The sequence below is a fragment of the Ambystoma mexicanum genome, chromosome 4q (assembly GCF_040938575.1).
Source record: "Ambystoma mexicanum isolate Mex_15411 chromosome 4q, UKY_AmexF1_1, whole genome shotgun sequence".
NCBI classification, from domain to species: domain Eukaryota; kingdom Metazoa; phylum Chordata; class Amphibia; order Caudata; family Ambystomatidae; genus Ambystoma; species Ambystoma mexicanum.
The window spans coordinates 415,724,154-415,743,629 of record NC_090928.1 but is presented as its reverse complement, the minus strand read 5'-3'; the positions used below and the strand labels follow the sequence as shown (position 1 = coordinate 415,743,629).

General features: G+C 47.9%; 1 protein-coding gene across 1 annotated transcript in view; it reads right to left on the bottom strand.

Moving 5' to 3' along the window:
• COG2 (component of oligomeric golgi complex 2) overlaps positions 1-19,476 on the bottom strand; it is a 1,367,578-nt gene that overhangs the window by 1,208,622 nt on the left and 139,480 nt on the right. Inside the window, exon 2 of the mRNA XM_069607998.1 lies at positions 14,937-15,098. Within this exon, the coding sequence (XP_069464099.1) occupies positions 14,937-15,098 (162 nt within the window). The remainder of the gene's footprint in view (positions 1-14,936; positions 15,099-19,476) is intronic.

Below are 19,476 nucleotides of genomic sequence, written 5' to 3'. Positions count from 1 at the left end.
ACCTCCCTGGACTGGACAAAAAAGTAGTCCAACCTGGAGAGGGACCCATGTACTCCACATAGGAACGAGAAGCTATCATCAAGTGAGTGTACCTCTCCAGGCATCCACCAACCCCATGGCATGAACGAATGTGTTTAGTTTCTATGGTGTGTTGCCTGCTTTGGCCTTGCTATGTTTCCGGTTCCGCGCCTGGTCAATGACGTCATTGAAATACCCCCCAGAACCCAAACCTCTACCTGGGTGCGTAGCAAAGCGTTTTGTAGTTTGTTCAACAAATCAATCGTCTGGGGTGAGGGAGCATACACACAAACCACCCCCCATATTTCTCACCACAACTCCCCCGTGACCAGCACAAACTGCCCACGCGGGTCGTGTACAACCTCCTGGAGTTGAAAGAGGACCCTCTTGTGCACCAGAATCAGCACATCCCTCGCCCCCCCTCTAAAAAACCCAGCATGCAGGGCAACGCTATAATTGGTACGTTTAAAAAAATTGCATTGTGTCCCGGCCAGGTGAGTTTAGGTTAGGAGGGCCATGTCTGGGGAATGCCGATTCAGGAATTACAGCACTAGCCGCCTCTTAATACTGGACCCCAGGCCATTCACATTCCATGTTAGAAAGGAAAATTCCATAGTCATGATCCCCGTCCCATATAGTGAAAGTCTAGGCTAGAGAGAATGTGTGTCTCGAGCCAGTCCCAGGCTTCCTTGGGGTTGTGAAAGATGTGTACCGTGGCATTATGGTAGAGTTTGAGCGTAGCCGGGAAGAAAAGTGCGTATTTGATATTGAGAGACATGAGCTTCCTCTTCACCGAGTCAAAAGACTGCCTCGATCTTCGTACTTCCCTCGTGTAGTCTGGAAAGAAGCCGATGCGATTTCCGTTGTATTTAATCGGCCCCGTCGCCATTGCCATCTGAAGGAGTGTGTCTCGATCGCTGTACTTCAGGAGGCGGGCTATCACCAAGCGCGGATGGGCACCAGAGACAGGGTGGCCAATTGGGACTGTGCGCCCGCTCAATTGAAAAGAAGTTTGAGAGCTTTTTGGGTGCCGTAAGGTCTGATAAACAACGCTCTAGAAACAGTTTCATAAAGTGTCCTACCTCCTTTTCCGTGGGTCCAAGTATGCAAAGATTATTGCGGCGGGACCTGCCTTCACGGTCCTCTGCCCAATTTTCTAAGGTGGTCAGTTTCTGAGACATTGTCAGCCTCTCCATCTTCCTTCGCGCATCCTCACTGTTCGATATGCACGGTTCCGCCTCACCTACCCCCGAGGACAAGTTGCTCAAGTCCTGCCATAAGAAGGAGACCTCCGAGGCCAAGCCATCAATTTTAGTTTCAAACGACGACCTGGAATCACCAATGGCGGCCATGATGTCCGTAAGCGACAATATCTGACCTTCTCCTGTGCTCTCCCCGGCTACAACCACCTTTTCCCGTGTCAAGGAAGAGGGTGTCAGAGCACTTGTGTAGTGGTCCATTTTATTCTGTGTAGTCCCTTTCCGGGACTTGTCCTTTGCCACAGCCGTGTGAGTCACTGGTGCCACGCTGTCCACCACCTGACCGTCTTAAAGGATGAGATATGCAAGTTCCCTGTCTACTGAAGGCCGCTATAAAGAAGAGTAATAACTACCCCCACCAGTTGGAGATGGAACAAGTTACTTACCTGTAACTGTTGTTCTCCAGCATGGGTCTGGCATGGATTCACATGCTCATGAATATTCCCCGTCGTCAGGCCGGGAATCCTCGGTATAGAAAAAATCAGTATCAGTTTCGTTTCTGATCTGTCTTTCTTAGTAGTAACCAATCACTGGTCTCTGGGTCATACTGCCCCCAGCCAATGACTGACCTCTGCCTAAGCCCCGCCTCTGACAGCCATCCTCAGATTTGGTAGCACGTAAAGTGGCAGTATGACCAAGTGAAGAGCCGCATAGGGGTAGGCGGGAGGGTTCGCATGTGAATCCATGCCAGACCCATGCTGGAGAACAACAGTTACAGGTAAGTAACTTGTTCCTTCTCCATCATGGGGTCTGGCATGGATTCATATGCTCATGAATAAGAGAATACATAGCAGTGCACACATGCACAACCAAGGGAGGTGGCAACAGGCTCAACATTAAGCAATACAACAACTCAACATTAAGCATCTCTTACCACCTCACCAGGCTCACCTTAAGCGAACAGGTTGCGTAGCACTGCTTGGCCGACCCTGGACTCCTCCCTGGAGTCCCGATCGACGCAGTAGAATCTTGTGAAGGTGTGCGTCGACCTCCACGTCGCAGCCCTGCAGATGTCCAGCAGGGGCACACCAGACAGGAACGCCGTGGTAGCAGCGATCGCTCTGGTCGAATCGGCTCTCGGACGGCCGGGCAGCGGTCGGTTTGCCAACCGGTGACAGTGCATGATGCAGCCGGAGAGCCATCTGGAAATGGAAGTCTTCGAGAGAGCCTTCCCTTGATTCACAGTCCCAAAGTTCACAAACAGCTGTGATGTCTTCCGAAAACTCTTTGTGCGGTCCACGTAGAACTTCAGCGCTCTTGCTACGTCCAGCGAGTGCAGAGTCCTTTCAGCCGGCGACGAAGGAGACGGGAAGAAAACTGGCAACACCAAGGGTTCATTGAGGTGGAAGCCCAACGGCACCTTGGGCATGAAGGAGGGGTCCGTCCTCAGCACCACCATCGTGTCGTGAAACATCAAGTATGGAGGCTTGCAAGATAGGGCCTGGATCTCTCCCACTCGTCGTGCGGAGGTGATGGCCACAAGAAACGCCGGGTTCCACGACAGAAACTTCAACGGTGCCGAATGCATAGGCTCAAATGGGGGCCCCATGAGCCTGGTCAGCACCACGTTGAGCTCCCACGCCGGGGCAGGGGCCTTCACCAGCGGGAATGATCGGAACAATCCTTTCATAAATTCCTTCACCAGTCGATGAGACCACAAGGACGCCCGTCCCGTAGTTCTGGTGTCTCGTGAGATGGCGGCCAGATGTATCTTGATGGAAGCGTGAGCTAGTCCAGCCTTGGCCAATGACAGTAGGTATGGCAATACTTGAGGGGCCGTAATCCGCATAGGGTTAATCTTCTGTGCACAGCACCAGACAGAGAACCTCTTCCATTTATGTCCGCAGCACTTGAGAGTTTAGGACGCCCTGGCCTTTGCAAAAACATCTCTGCAGTCGGCCGGGATGTCGTACCCTCCAAACTCTAGTGCTGCAGGAGCCAGGCCTGCAAGTTCAGCGACTCCGGGTTGTGTTGAAGAATGGCGCATACTTCTCTGGAGAGAAGATCTGCGCCCGTTGGCAGCTTGACTGGTGTGGACATTGACAAGTCCAGAAGGTCCGGGAACCAGATCTGTCTCGGCCACGCCTGTGCGACAAGGATCATCCTGCACTGGGACCTCTTGAGCTGGTTGATGAGCTGGAGCAGCAACGGCAGCGGAGGAAACGCATAAAGAAATAGGCCGTCCCAGGGGAACGAGAAAACATCGCCCATGCTCCTCGGCTGGGGGAAGGGGACCTGCTGGCGAACCTCCGGCACTTGGAATTCGTCGCTGTCGCGAAGAGATCAATTTGGGGTTCGCCCCATCGTCCGAAGAGTCGATCCACTTGATCCTGGCGTAGTTTCCACTCGTGGCACGTGCGGAGCTCTCTGCTGAGTGAGTCGGCAGTCGTCTTTTTTATTCCTGCCAGATGAAGAGGCACCAGAAACATCCCTTGGGCGACGGCCCAATGCCACAGATCCTGGGTTTTCTTGGATAGGGCAGGGGATCTGGTTCCGCCCTGCTTCCGGATGTAGAACATCGTGGTGGTGTTGTTGGTGAAGATCCTCACCACCTTGCCCTTGAGGGATGGAAGAAAAGACCTGAGGGCCCAGAACACTGCGCGGAGCTCCAAGATGTTGATGTGGAGTGACTTCTCCTCCAGGAGCCAAAGGCCTCTCGCGTGATGATCTCCGGAGTGCGCTCCCCAACCTTCCAGGGAGGCGTCCGTCGTCACCGTCACCTGGTGAGCTGGGGTCTGAAAGTCCGTGCCCGCCGACAGATGAGAGCAGGTACCCCACCACCAGATCGCCTGACGGAACGTATCGTTGAGAGGGATCCTGTCCTCGAAGCTGCCCCTCGACTGGACCCAGCGGGCGTCGAGGAACTCTTGTAAGGGGCGTATCCGAAGCCTGCAAAGGCGCACCAGATAAATGCAGGAGGACATCATCCCGAGGAGGGACTTCATAGATCTTACCCTGGCCATGTCCGTGGCCAGCAGACGCTGCACCTTGCCCAGAGTGGTCCTGGTCCTGTCCTCCGACGGCGAGGCCATCCGCGCCACTGTGTCGAGCTTGGCTCCCAGAAACAGGGCGACTTGCGACGGAACCAGGTGGGATTTTGGAAAGATGGAGAATCCCAGGTCCGTGAGCAGCTGGACGGTCTTCGCAGTGTGCTCCACGGCGAGCTCCCTTGTCCTTGCCCAGATGAGCCAGTCGTCCAGGTAGGGGTGGACGTGGATCCTCTGTAGACGCAGCCGCGCCGCCACCGGTGCAAGGCACTTGGTGAACACCCTGTGTGCCGACTTCAATCCGAAAGGGAGGGCCTTGAACTGGTAGTGCCACGCTTGGACCACGAACCTGAGGAACATTCAGTGTCTTTTAGAATGGGGATGTGGAAGTACGCATCCTCAAAGTCCAATGTCGTAGGTCCAGGGGCGCCATCCTCCTGTCTTCTTTTTTTCGAGGAAGTACCTTGAGTAAACTCTGGAGCCCCGAAGCCTCCTTGGGACGAGCTCGATGGCCCCCTTCTTGAGCATCGCCCTTACTTCCAACAGTAGTTGAGGGACGTGATTTTCCTTGTGGCCTTCCTGGCCACGGGTGGAACGCGAGGGCACTTCTTCTGAAACTCTGAAACTCGAGGGCGTGCCCTTGGGCTAGGGCGTCCAGCACCCAACGGTCGGTGGAGATGGACTCCCACACGCTGACGAACCTTGCCAGCCAGCCTCCCATCGGGGTGCTTCGGCGGGGGCCCGACCCCACGGTCGATTCAATCTTGTTTGGAGGCCGCCTTGCCTCCTTGACCTCCCTGTCGACGACGACGGGCACCACCTGACTTGCCGCGTCCCCTGTAGGCTTCCTGGGACGAAGATCTTGCCGCTTGGCGGTACGTGGAGGAGCCACTGCCGGATCCCTTGGAGGCACCTTGTCTGCCTCCAGAGCTCCGAAAGGACGGCCGTCGTTGTTGGAGCACTCCCAGTGCCCGGGCAGTCTCCTTGTCTGTCTTGATGGCCTGAAGGGACTCATCAACCGCCTTCCCAAACAGGTTGTTCCCGTCGAAGGGCATGTCCAAAACCTTGGTGGAATCCGTCACCTTGAGCCATCCTCGTCGTCTCAGGCAAACACTGTTGCCCAACTGACGGAAACCGGTGTCGGCGATGTCCGTTGACACCGTGATGGCGTGGTCCGAAGCAATCTCACCTTCCTGTCGGATTTCAAGGGCCTCAGCCCTTTTGGCGTCCGGAAGGAAGTCCAACAGCAGGGCGATTTTGAACCACAACTCCCTGTCGTCGCGGGCTACGATAGCCAGGGCGTTGGCCGCCTTGATAGTCGTCGTTGTGGATGAGATGACCCGTCGTCCCATCGTGTCCAGCTTCCTGCCCTCGCCGTCCGGCGGGGAAGTTGATGTCGAGGCCGATGCCCCCCCCAGCTTTCTTCTTTGCTGCCGCCGAAACGACCAAATCCGGGGTAGGTTGCGCCCGAAGGCACAAGGGGGCAACGTCGGGGACCCGGTCCTTCTTCTCGTACCGGTCCCTCTTTGCCGGCGCCGTGGCAGGGTTCTTGAGGAAGGCAAGCCCCTCATCCCAGATGTCATCAAGAAGTGGTACGGCGAGGACCGTCTTCCTTTTAGCCTTGCGCCGTTGGTAAAGGAACCCTTCCTTCTTCTTCTCTTCTGGGCAGAGCTAGAAAAGCTCGGATGCCCTGGAAATCATGGCATGAAAGGATCCAATCTCGTCGGGCGGGGACGCCCGGGCAGGGGGTGACGGGGGACACGTCCCGTCGTCGCCTCCGTCGTCATCTGTACCTGTCGTAGCCGTGTCCATGCCTGTATCATCCCTGTGGGTAGTAGACCGGGGGGAAGGCAGAGCAGGCCGCAGAGGTGGGAAAGGTGGCATAGGATGCGTCCTCCTCCTCCTCTTATGCGGTGGACTTTCCGAAGGTCCTGGCTCCAGTTCCCCCGTCGGGTCTGGCTCAGGTACCTCCGTTGGGGGGAGGGGCAACCTTGTCCTTATCTCCGAGCATAAGGACTGAATCGCTGACAAAATGGCCGCCGAAGTGTCCTGCAGCGCCGGAAACGACGGGCGCGAGGGCTCTTGAGGAACCTCATCGGCGACACCGTCGCTCTCGTCGTCACCCTCGACGGGATCCCTCCCGATGGGCTGGGCCTCTTCCACGACTTCGATGAGCTCTTCTTCAGAGGTTGTGTCCGAATCCACAATGGCCACCTGCCCCTCCCCCACCTTTTCCAACGAGGACTTCGTGGGGGTCTTCTCAATGGGCCTGAAAGATGACTCCCTCTGCGCTGGCAGGGAGACTCTGGGTCCTGAGGACGCCTCCACTGGCATAGCCTCCACAGGCTGAGCCAGGGCCGCGGAGACATCCTCTATCGAGGTCTTAGCAGGGTGAATTAAGGCCATCGTCACCTTCTGTACGCCTGGGGCCTTCACCTTGGGGGGAGGGTCCGAGCCTCGCTCCCCCTCTGCCGGAATCTTCGAGATCGACTGGGGCCTCTCCAGAAGCTTCGCCGGGTTCTTGGACTTCCTCTTACCCAAGCCAGAGCGTTCGCTCGTGGTTGATGGCGCCGGGGAGGATGCACCCTGCCTGGCAGCCAAGGAGCCCGACGGTTCGGCGCTCCCGGTGCCCGCGGACTTGCGCTGCATGGCCTTTTGTTGGGCCCCCGTCGCCGGGGCGCCCTCACAGGACTTAGAAGACCGCTCGGACTTCTTTTTCTTCTTCTCGCCTGACAGGCTCTTCCCTTCCATCCCGTTGGCGAGACGGAGGTGGCGATCCTTCATTTGCACCGGCTCTCCTGGCGAGTGTAGCGGAAATGTTCTGCAGAGTTATTATGCTAAAACCACTGAAGGATCCAGGCTGCAAACAGGAAATCTATTCATGGATTCAGCAGCCCGGCAGAAGCAGAGACTCGCGTCTACATCCGCCGGCTGCTCAACTCCACCCCCCCCTCCACCCCCGAGCACTTCATCATTGACTTTCAGTCAATACATGTATTGAAATTGATATGTTTCATACAGAATATATTTAAAGTAAAAATATTTTCATACGTAATGAGTCGAATTGTTCTTTTGCATTTGAGTGTTTAATTGATGCACATTTCAGCGATTCAGAGCCTAATCTCTAGCATAATAGCACTCTATATGAGGCTTTGAGAAGAATAAAGAAAACAGGAAACTAAGAATCCTGCTGATGGCACCTTTATGTAGATATGGGGTATGGCTGTAAACTGGGCGTGCCTGGGGAAATCCGGGGGTCTCTATCATGACCAATACAAATAGCTTTAAAGAAGACCTCCATAAGTAGACGTGTGCAGTCAGTCATGGGATTCTCTGTTCCCAATCTGGCTGATAAGTGTGCTATGTGATAATGTTGCCTGGGAAAAAGTAGCCAGCTAGACAACTTTTTTTCCTACAGCCCTAAAAGCTTCCCTCCACATATTTTATAACCGGTATAATTTACTATTATATACTCCAGTCGTGGAATATTTGGGCAAAATGCTTAATTTTCTTGGGAGTGCGTATTTGGTGACCATTTCCCAGGCAACCGTATCACTGGAAACACCGAAAAGCAGAGGGATTCATTGGAGGGACGCATCTCAACCCAGAAGATTAAAGCAGCCCTCCAGTGCATGCAAAGAGACTGAAAGACCTTGGCCTGAAGACCTGCCGATGCAATTTTATTTGAGGAACAATTGGTGGATTTACTGCCGAGGCTCTGTAGATAGGGCATTTGCCTACTACTTCAATAAGCGAGGTGACTATCTTTCTACTAATTAATCCAGTAAAAATCCCTTTGCTCCTCCTCGAAGACCTTTCATTGCTAAATTTGGACTGAGATTTTAAAGCCCAGGCCAGGTTTACGCCAGCCAGGAGCACTGTGTCAAATTTCAGATGAGTGGCCGATGTGATTTTGGAATTGAATGGAGTGATGGAGGAGCAGGCCATAGCTTCACTCGACTCTGAAAAAGCTTTTCATTTTGTGGGATGGAAATGTATGTTTCTTGTGCTCTGTGAGATGGGTTTTGGTCCCTGTTTCTGGAGTTTGGGTCAACTGCTGTACAATGAGTCAATACAAGGATGTGTACTGGTGAGGTCATCTCTTAAAGGTGAAGGGTGAAGGTATGAGGCAGGGCTGTCCCCACTCACCGCTCCTACTCGGGTCTGTGGTAGAAAATTTGGCAAATGCGCACAGACAGTATTTTGTGGGCAGGGGCATACGAATCTCGGGAAGCTCCCGTCATGGCATTATATGCAGACAATAGGCATTTGTTAATGCAGAACACAGTGAAAACGGTACCGGAAATGCTGGAACTAGTTCAATGCTACAATATTTGCTCAAGCCTTCATATTAATTGGCTAAAATTATGCGAGTTCTCACTGGTTTCTCTTGTACCAAGAAAAACAAAAAGGACCTTGCTGGTCCTCCCTCTTCCATGAACTCAAGAAATGTGTAAATATCTGGGTATCAACATGTTTAGGGTGTCTGGGGCATTTTATTAGGGGAGTATGGCTAAACCTCCTGCAGGGAACATTTAATTTCTGGACATCTTTGCCATTGTCCATGAAAGGCAGAGTGGCTTTGAGCAAGGTGCTGGTTCTCCAGCATCTCTTCAATGGGTCATTTCCAGGTGCCCAGTCTATGTTCCTGCTAAAACATTTGGGGAATCGGATAAAATAATGATACAACTTTTCAGGGAAAGGGACAGGCATAGGGTTTGCAGTCACGCACTCGAGGATGGAGGACTGAGTCTCCTGGAGTTTGAGGTATATTACCTGGTAGCAGTTTTGCATGTTGTCGCACATTGGTCGGAGGATGGGGAGACTACTGAAGAATGCTTCATAGGTGACGAGATATAATTTCCTGACTTGGGCAAATTTTTCTATGGTCATTATCTGCATAGGCAGATACATAGTCTTTTACTGAATCAGGACTACAGAATGTGGGGAAGAACTTGGACTGCGACACCCTATTCGCAGAGAACTGCACAATCTGGACATCACCCCACTTTGAAAACGTGCCCATGGCTATAGATCTCAGCTCATGATTAAAGGAAGTCAGACAGTATGCAATGACTTACAATTACAAAGAGTTTGTCCTATTTATTCAATACGTTCTCTTCAATTTATAGTAAACAGTATTTGCTTAACTTATTATTAACAGTGCAAGGTCTTAGTTGCAGTTCTTATGCAATCATGATGCGATCACGATGCAATGTGTGGCAGCGGTTTATGCAGACAGAACTCAAATCTGCCAGATTAGGAATACGTGGGAAAACAGCTGCAACAAGATTTCACAGATTCCAAGTGTTCCCACGTTTCCAGAAATGACAGTTTTAAGCAGCCACAATTCAACATCCTTCACAGGATGTACATCAATCCAATTAATAAACATTATATAGATCACTCTAACTATATAGATCACTCTCATTGCATGGAATGTCAAAGATCCAGATGGTTATTTTTATCACCAAGCGCGGTTCTGTCCAATTATCTCCAAGGTATGGTCCCAGGTGATTGCAGCAATAGAAATATTAATGGGGAAAAGTAGAATTGGGATTCACAGTAACACAGCACGTTATTGCCATTAAATGGATAGAGGCATCCACTCTTACAACAATGGCTTGGAAATTCAACATGATTAGCTGGGCCACTCGAGAGAATGAGGCTGTAATGTTTTTGCATAGCAGGGATGGAAATCTCTAGAGTAGAATATGTTGTGACATGTTTTGGACATGTAAACGCCTGGAATTCCACAGATATTACAAATATATGCATTTAGGGATTTCATTAACCTTTACCCGGCCTTCCCCTGGATTTCTTTTGACAACAACGGCTCACACCAAGTCTTTTTGCTTTCTCATGAATGGATACTTTCTTATGATTGCATTTCCCTGTTGGTTACTTTCTTCAGGGCTGATGGGTCGATGGTTCTTTTTACAAACATAGGTTGTACTATTTCTAGATACATACATTACAAAAAAGTACAATGTCAAATTTACTGTAATCAAGTGCATATACTCAGTTTTGTACTGATCAGTGTTTTCCAGAAGATGGGTGGAGAATTCTTAGCAATATTTTAATTTGCAATCCATTTCGAGACTGATGGTGTAATGCTGCTTTTTTGGCAAAAGAAGAAGCAGAAGGCATAGTAAACCAAGAAATCCAGCACAGCCTTGCAGTGTCTTATTACTGTTTACATGTGCCTTACTGTGAGAAACCTGAAGGTGTCTCATCCGCTAGTACCCGGGGAACTGCCATCCAGGTGGCCAGGACACAGCATTGCTTTTGGATCCAGTTCCTGGAGGTGGACCAGTGCGGGAGGATCACCTGGATGAGGGGTCCTCGGGGAGTGGAAGTGGGACACCGGGAGGTGAGACACGGTATCAGCTTCAGTTAAAACCTTTTCCCCTGTAACGCTCACCTGATTCCCGTAGAGGCGCCGGTCTTGACTGGGCGTATACCGTATCTTCAAAGGTGATGTGTAACACACGGCTGGCTCTTTGGGCTGGACCTCTGTGCACTGTATGTCTGACTCGAAGGGTAAGATGTCTGCAGATAGAAAATATGGGATTAAGGAACTGGGTTATTGAATGTCTCTCTCTTCTTCCCTTTCTCTTCTCCTGTAGAACCCCAAAGGTTAACGCTCTCACCTTAGGTAAGTGAACGCCGTGCTCTCCATCTGCCTCGGGGCAGGGTGCTGTAACCAGTTTCTTCACTGGATAAGGGGAGCAGGCCTCTTGACTTCAGAGGACTGCTGTCCGTCGTTTACTGCACGAACGGTAAGTTTCGAGTAATCCTAATGTCTTTAAAGTCTTTAGTAATGATGTCTCTTGTTTTGCAGGGTTCCGGCGATGGCGGATGACGGGCTGAAGTGAGTTGAAGATGGAGCCCGTGTGATGAATAGAAGCGCCTGGAAGCACGTAAGTAAGCGCTTGTTGCCTGCTTCACGATGCGCTCTGTCTTTTTATTTTGCAGGTACAAGTTCGGAGCGGCTGCAGGGTGCCGGAATACCCACTGGGTTAGATGTGGAAAGGAGTAATGGCACGCGAGTATTAAAGTTCCCCAATGTCTTTAAACGCACCTTGTTTTGTCTTTCAGATGCGGGATGCAGCGCCGAAGGCCTCCGGAGCATGCGAAGAGTTGGTAAGCTTTTGTCTTTCAGATGCCGGAATGCAGTGTGAAGACCTCCGGAGCGCACGAAGAGTAGGTAAGCCTTTGTCTTTCAGATGCCGGAATGCAGCGCGAGGCGTTGGTGACAGCCGATGGACCAGGGAAGTGAAGAGCTGTCACTGAAGACCGTAATGCTAACCTGTTCTTTCTTGTCTTTATAGGTGTTGCTGAAGACTGGATTCAGAATGGTAAGCCTTTTTCCTTAGACCCAGGATCAGATGCAGAAGACACGATGAGCGTTCTGCTGCAGAGGATGCAGAATAACGCAAAGCAAGATTCATCCATCGGGTGTGGTTTAAATAGCCTCCTGTAGTGCTTAGGTGTCTCCTTCCACAGCCACGCCTAGGTAAGAAAAGAGTTCCTGCTTTCCAGAAGAGTTCCAGTGTTCTGAATCTAGGGAGTGGCTCCTGCCCCACCCAACAGGAAAAGTAGTTCCAAACAGAAGAGGATCAGAGGCTCAACTGGCAGGCAAGTAAGCAGCATGGTCTGCTGCAGGTAAGTCCACCCAAGCATTATGAGCCCGGCGCTTCCAGCGCTGGGACTGGGCATATTTATGAGCCTGGTGCCACTGGCGCCAGGACTGGGTCCAAAAGGTCCCAATTGGGACTGGTTGGCACTCGGAACCTGGATTATGGATCTGCTTCCAAGGGAGTTGGGAAAACCCTGACCTTTTGGAAGCAGAGATCATGACATCCCCATCCTACCAGGTCGGATACCTAGTAACTCAACTCTCCCAGCCCCATTTCCCTACATGAACACGTTCTCACAGGCAGTTCACCATGAGCGACAACGGACTAACACCAGAGCTGTATACCTGACATGTCCCAACACAAGGGTCAGGCAAAGTCAGGCAATTACTGATAATTACTCGAACCTGACTTCCATCACACTTCCGCCTTTTATCTGTGTGGGGGAGCATGAAAGTATACTCTGAGAGAGTCAAAACACCTGAGGAAGCAACAGTTCTGAGATGGGAGTTTAATACAAGGAGAAAGACAGCAAGACCAGAAAGGGTTGCAAGGAGGGAATTGCCCTTGGCCTTTCCAGGGGAAGAAAACCGTTACTTTCACAAGCCCTCAAGGATAAGAAACATAAAACCAGGAATTAAAGCTGAAGAAAGGTGCATTGTGCATAGAAGGTATCCGGGGCTTTCGCGCATCGACGGTCGAGGCGGGATGGAGCGATTGCCGCTGTGGTACTGTCCTTGGCTCCGACAACAAAAAGCCGCTCCAGTAAAGTCAGCACAGCCATGAGTCGGGGAGACTGATAGCAGACCAGTCTGTGTTAGAACCAAGGTTGCAGGCGGCAACATTGTATGAAGAAATCTGAAAAGAACAGAGTTTAAGGCATTTGTGATGAGCGACGCGAATATAATTGAATATCCAAGGAGTAAGTGAATTTATGAAACCAAAGTAGATGCTATATACAGAGTGGCCAGGCGCCATGTGGATGCTCATTCGAAGGTCTATGTAAGGTATCCAACTGAGTGTAAAATTGTAAACTACGAAATCGAAGTGGTCCTGTCACAAGTCAAGCCAAACCCTGTGCACATTCGATAGTCTTCAATAGCAAATATACAAACTGTAATTGGTCCGATCCCGACTGAGGGAGACTAATTGTGAAAAGTGGATCTGAGCCAAACCGAGGTGTATCTGGGGTGAACCATGAGTTACCTGAGAGAGGATTGTGGTACAAAAGGGGATCTGAGCCCGGCTGAGGGGGATCCAGGGTGAAGAGTGAATCGCCCTACTTGAATATTTGGAAAGGAAGTTTTTCGTTTGTTTGATACATCAGGCCCTCTGGATCAAGAGACATTTGATAACTTAAGAGACTTGGGTATAGAAGGTTCTAATGCTTGTAACAGAACTGTGTCCTTGTGCCAAAGAAGCCCAAGAGTGTGCTATGCTCGAGTGAACCGCCTTGTCCAGTGCTGAAAACGTGGTGAAGGGAGGCCAACGGCCTGAACATCCCGACTTATCATTTTGTGAACACTTCTTTCTTTTTCATGAACATTTCCCCACACTATTGGCAATAGGTTTTTTAGTATAGGCCCTTTTATTTTGCCGAGACTTCACTAGGACTGCATTATTATTATTATTATTTGATGGTCGTAGCTTGCTCCCATCTTAGATTTAGGTTTAGAAAGGCGTTTATCACAACCTTGATAAGGTTCAATAAACACCCCTGAACTGTGGTCACTTGTGTCTGTCTTACTTTGATACCATGCCTTCCTTGCACTTACCCACTTAGCTGTACCAGTGCCTTATGTGAAAGAATGCAGGGTTCGAAATTGAGGGTAGCTGGGAGCTATTTTTTCTTATTGTGAAATTAGTCAAAATTGGACTTTTTACACAGAGAAAAATATATACTTATAACATAAAAACAGACCAAATAACAGATAGAATTTCATACATAAAAACAAAAAGAAAATGAAGAAAATCATCAAGAAAGGAATATAGTTAACAGCTTAAGTGTACACAAAAGCATTTCCTTGTACATTCTCAGATAGTAAATTCATATCCGTTAAAAAGCAAATGAATTCATAGGTAAGGAAAGTTTCTTGACCTTGCACAAGTCTATCCCAAAACAGAGTGGAGTCAAGTAATTGCGGGTTGTCCACAAATCTTTGAAATCTTTTCTATCTCACATTCCACGTCCCCACACTGACAACAAGTGAATCGTAGTTTGTTTAACACCGTCTTCACACTTATCACAGATGTTACCTGGATAGGCTATTAGGACGCTAATATGCATTAAAAATATTTTACTATAAAATATGTCAATAGAATAATGAAAAAGTTTATTTATAAACTAAATCATTTAATAAAAAAATCAAATAAAATATATGCTTTAGTTCTAAGGTGAGAACCAGATTTAGTCTAAATCTTAGAAAGTCTGATATTATTCTTTGATTTGCAGACTTTCTAAGATATGCCGCACTGATCAGATAGGCTTATCATTTTCGTCCAAGATGCTGATAATTTGGCCCCTCTCATTTTAGAGATAGTTCTAATACAGTCCATTCGGGTTAGATGTTTCTTAGCCATTAAAGGGTTCTGGATTCGAATATCTATAGTACTATCTGCTGCTACCAATATGTTTTTGCAGACAGAACAATCTATTTAGAAATGTGTGGTCTCTCTATTTAGCTCCTGCTTGTAGCCTAGAAGAGCCAGGTTAGCTTGACACCAACAGCTACCAGGAGCAACACCTATGTGAATTTAACTATGCACATTTGGGAAAATCTAAACATTAGGACACATCTATATGACATTTAAAGCATAAGGGGTCATAAATAATGGACACAATTATATTTGTACATCCTCTGTGGAAGTTAGATTTGCGGAATGATATGCTCCTTGTTCCCCTGTGGTAGCTTCTGGTCACTGGTTAATGCTGGATACCCAGGAGCTGCTTTTAGCTCTTGCTAAGGCAATCTTAATTTCGAGCCCTGTAATAAAGGTACACAAAGCAACCAGCCATCTAACTAAGTGCTTACCAAATTAGTGGAAAGATTAACAAAGTCTGCATAATCCTTGTTGATGAGCTCCACCATAGCAGTTTTCAACAATCGGTAGTAGAGTTCCAAGTCATCTCGCAGCTCTTCCAATTGAACACGTTTTCTACACTCGGACACAAAGTGATCAACATCAAAGCCATCCTACAGAAGGGAAATGAGAAGAAATTATGGCTTGAAAGGTCATAAGGGAATTGTGTGTAAAAAAGTAACAATTATACAGCACAGTTTTGAAAATGGCGGCTCAATCAACAGGGAGTGCCCTTTTAAGTACCAACAGATCCATTCAATGTAGGGTTCGAAATGTAGGGGAGCTAGCTCCCTGTTATAGCCTAGATGAACCTGGTTGGATTGGCACCAACAGCTACCAGGAGCTAATTTTGAGTCATAGGTCATCGGGTACCATAAATACATAACTATGTGACATTAACTGTGTGTGCTTGGGAATGTGTATAATGGAACACTGTCACACATGCAGAAGACATTACAATCATAATGCTTCATATGTAATCAACATGTTGTGCATCTCAGGTTGAAGTTAGATTTGCGACACACTCGTTATTAGCTCATCGTTCCCCAGAGGTACCATCTGCTCACTCTGTGATGCGGATACACAGGAGCTGCTTTTAGCTTCTGCTCAACAAATTCTTATTTCGATCCCTGCAATATCTTGGTTGTATACATTAAACAATGTATTTATAAACTCTATTACATTTAAATACTGCAAAATGTCACATATCAATGCTTAAGAGAGGACTTGACATTATGGCATAGGTTACACAAAAAGGTTTTATTCCATTGAAACAAATTGGACCGAGTAAGGATGGAACTAAACCAGTATCTGTCTCCTTCAGAAAGCGTAAAGGTTAAAAGGAGAACAAAATATGTGAGAGGAATGTCAATCAGAAGCAACATGAGACTATGTTAGGACTGTGGCCCCAAGTCCAAATGTTCTGGCCAGCATGCATCTCCCCACAAAGATTGTATGCAAAGGCACTCCTAGTTCTCTGGGGTTCGTGGGTTCTCATGTCGGCTCTCCTGGTTGATGGTTGCTTGGCATTCACATTACAGTTCATTTTTTATGCAGTCATTGTAGAAGCAGTCAGGCCTCAAAATATGCACTCAACACTAGCCATAAGATAGTAAGTTGTGAATGGACATTTTTACCTGTGATCCCAGTCATGGTGAATGGGATGAAGAAGTATGCCAAGACCAATGTATAACTATCTTTTATTAAGGCCTTGGTTACAAAAGCGGGCAGGAAAAATAAGGGAACGAGAAAACACAAAGTGGTCAGGTCAGAGCCTTCTCCTCTGGATTGTACCTATCTGCAGCTTGAGGTGCCTCTGAATAGTTGTGCTACTCTTATGTCTTCCTGGTCTGGCTAGCTGCAAAGCGCAGACTCCTTGACCCTTTTGGCTCCCAGACATTGCAGTTTTACTAGGGGGCCCCAAACTTTCTGTCCAACAGTCTCTTTGACCAGATGTAGGTCAGCCAGCAGACAAGTTACTTGAGGAAGTCCTCAGGGAGAGGAAGATTTCTGCATTCTGGTGGATTTTGTAGGACTTCAATGTTCACCCCTACAGTCTCCCGACTCCTACAATAATCTCCCTGGCCGGCTCTCATGCCTCCTCCTAACCTCTGATCCAACATAGGGCCCAGCCTGGTCTGTTGGTACCTTACTTTGCATTATTTTCCCTCCTTCCTGTCTCTTCTTTATACCTCCTGGCCACATCCACTACTTCTCCCAGCTCCTACACTTCCTTCAGCCAATATAAGTCTCACACTTCCCCTGGTTTCTTGTTTTCAGCCACCTTCCCTAGTCTCCCCATTCAGTCGGGTTGCACCTCTATTCGGGCCTTTGCTTAGCTCTGGACTATCTCCTGCTCTGTCCGTCGTCCTTATTCCAATTCTTATAACTTGCATGCCACCTGTTGATGTCATGTCACTGCTTCATAACGTTAAGATCTCTAACTGATACTACCACCTCCCCATTCTTGCTGTGCTCCCAATCCCCTGTCTCTTTCAACAGAATCTTGATTCCCTGCTTTCCTTTTCCCCATAACTCCTTCCTTAGCCACCTCGCAAATCCTCTAACCAGGTCTTGCCAGATCTAGCCCTCTGTAGAACTCTCTACCTCGGATCCCCATGAGACCTTCTCAAGGCCTTCTCAATACCATTATCGCCTCCTTCCACTTTAAGCACATCTGCCAGACGCTCACCATCTCTTTCTGAACCAGTGAGGTAACCACCTTTTCCTGGAATTCAAAAACCACATCCTGGGTACTGGTACTACTATTACTACTACTCTACTTTTAGAGATTAAACACCTCCTCAATACTGGCACTACCACCCAGTAAGGTACCCACCACCTTCCCCTTAACACACTCCTCCTACCTGCTCTACTCCCCTCTGTATCCAAATCTCCTCCACCTCTCCAGCTCCTGCTCCCTCCAAGTTGCATTGAACTCTAAATAACTACCCCTTGCCCCAAAGTCCCACACTCCCTGGTTAGCAGACTCTCGCGTGGGGTTGGGCTCAGGCAGGGGTCTGCAGCTGTAAATCGGAATTGTTGGAGGTTCATTTTATTTTATTGAGCATTTTTAAGGCGCTTTATATTGTTTCAAAGCACCATGATTGGCTAATATTTACATCCTCACTTGGCCCAGTTGATTTTCTAAGGTGCCGGAGTAGCATTATGTGGAGACAGGACAAGCCTGTTGTTTAAAATACTGGTAGGGTCAGCATAGGTTAATATTTAGACGGAGGACGGACTGTTGATTTGGACCGCACCATTATCGACAAGCACCCTAGTCAGTTTTGTGTTAAGAATGGCAAACCCTTTTGTTCGGGATAGACAGGACATTTTCTATATTATTTAAATAAAACTTGATAACAATGCCACCGCTTTCTTCCTCCTTCTTCTGACCTACCACATCTCCCAGTAGTTAAACAAAGAATAGGATGACAACCCATTGACAGAAAAGGACAGTGCTGGCACAGTATGTGATTGTGCTTCTTTTTTGGGGGCCTCCTAAGAGGACACTAAACAGCCCTAGCCTTTAAAGGGCACAAAACCTCAAAGACAAATTTGCAGTTGTGAAGAGAACAAGTATAGTATTTGGGTCATGGTTATCGAGTCATAGCATCTTCCAGAAAAGAGTAGGTATATAAGATCCACAAAGCCTCAAACAATTACACAATAGGATAATGTATTGGTATGGTTGGTTACTGTAGACAATGGATTTGGGGCTATGCTGAATTGTTAAAACCACTGCAATTGTACATGAGTCAACACAATCAAACCTTTAGAATGGTCCCCAGAAGCTGAAGAGTTCTGCTCTAATAAATAAAAGGAATCAGAAATGGAAGTTGGGCTACTCCCTCATCGAGCTATGTACCTATATTATTGTTCAAAACAGTATTTTGGAACTTAATAAAGGTTAAAGAAGTGGGTGGCCAGCATGCATTGGTCAACTGAGAATGATACTGGCCCTAGGTCAAAATAATAAACAGATTCCAAAAGACTGCAGACATAATGTGTTACACCCTCAATATCTCACAGAACCGCTGAGCAATGCTCATTATTTTTGGTAATATTTAAATACACAGTTATACAAGAAAACATTGCTCAGCATCTTCTTGATACATAATCTTTTTATTGGTTGGATGCTGACACATGTTTCGACCTATACATAAAGTTCTTTGTCAGGGATTTTATACCATTAATCATATGAATCATAAACCAGATAAATAGTGACACAACAAAAAGGGAATAACAACATACATCGGTACATGCCATACATATAAATTTAGATTCATATGTACAGGTACATCCATGAATGTTTACAAAGGGCAAGTCAACTGCAATTCCCAGCATGGGTTACAAGGGAAAGGGAAGACAAGAAAACCAAAAGGCCTCAGATTACTTTACTTTCTCAGTATTGGTAAAAGACTAAAATAAAGGCAAGTTGTTTGTCCATATCAGACACCAGATACTCTCTTACGTGAGTGTCTATCTTCACCACCCTTGTCACATGTCCACCACTAGGGAACCTCTCCACACAAATAGAATCAAAGTGAAAAGGGACTAGTGCCCATATGTATAGGAAACACCTTGTGATCCCTATTCCGGGGTGTCAATCTGGAGCATTACTAGAAGTGGATTGTATTCTCTTACTTTAAATGCTGGAGGAATGTTGTAACTAAACTAGATGTTGGCACAATTTACTGTGTGCGATCATCAGGAAGTAGACCCAAGTGGCATCTTACTCCTAAAATCCTGTCAGATACTCCGGACTTCTTGTCCTGTAAAAAGATACTTCTAGACTCAGTGATCCACCCATCAATGAAAGCTGCAAATATCAAGGTGCTCTGTGTAGACGTATTACCTTATTTCTTGATATTAGTCTCCTCTACTTCACATAGTCTTTTTATTGCATTTATCCATTGGAAATTATATTGTTGTGTTTTGTCTTAATGGTGATAATCACCTGAAATAATTTGGAGGCCAAACTTATTG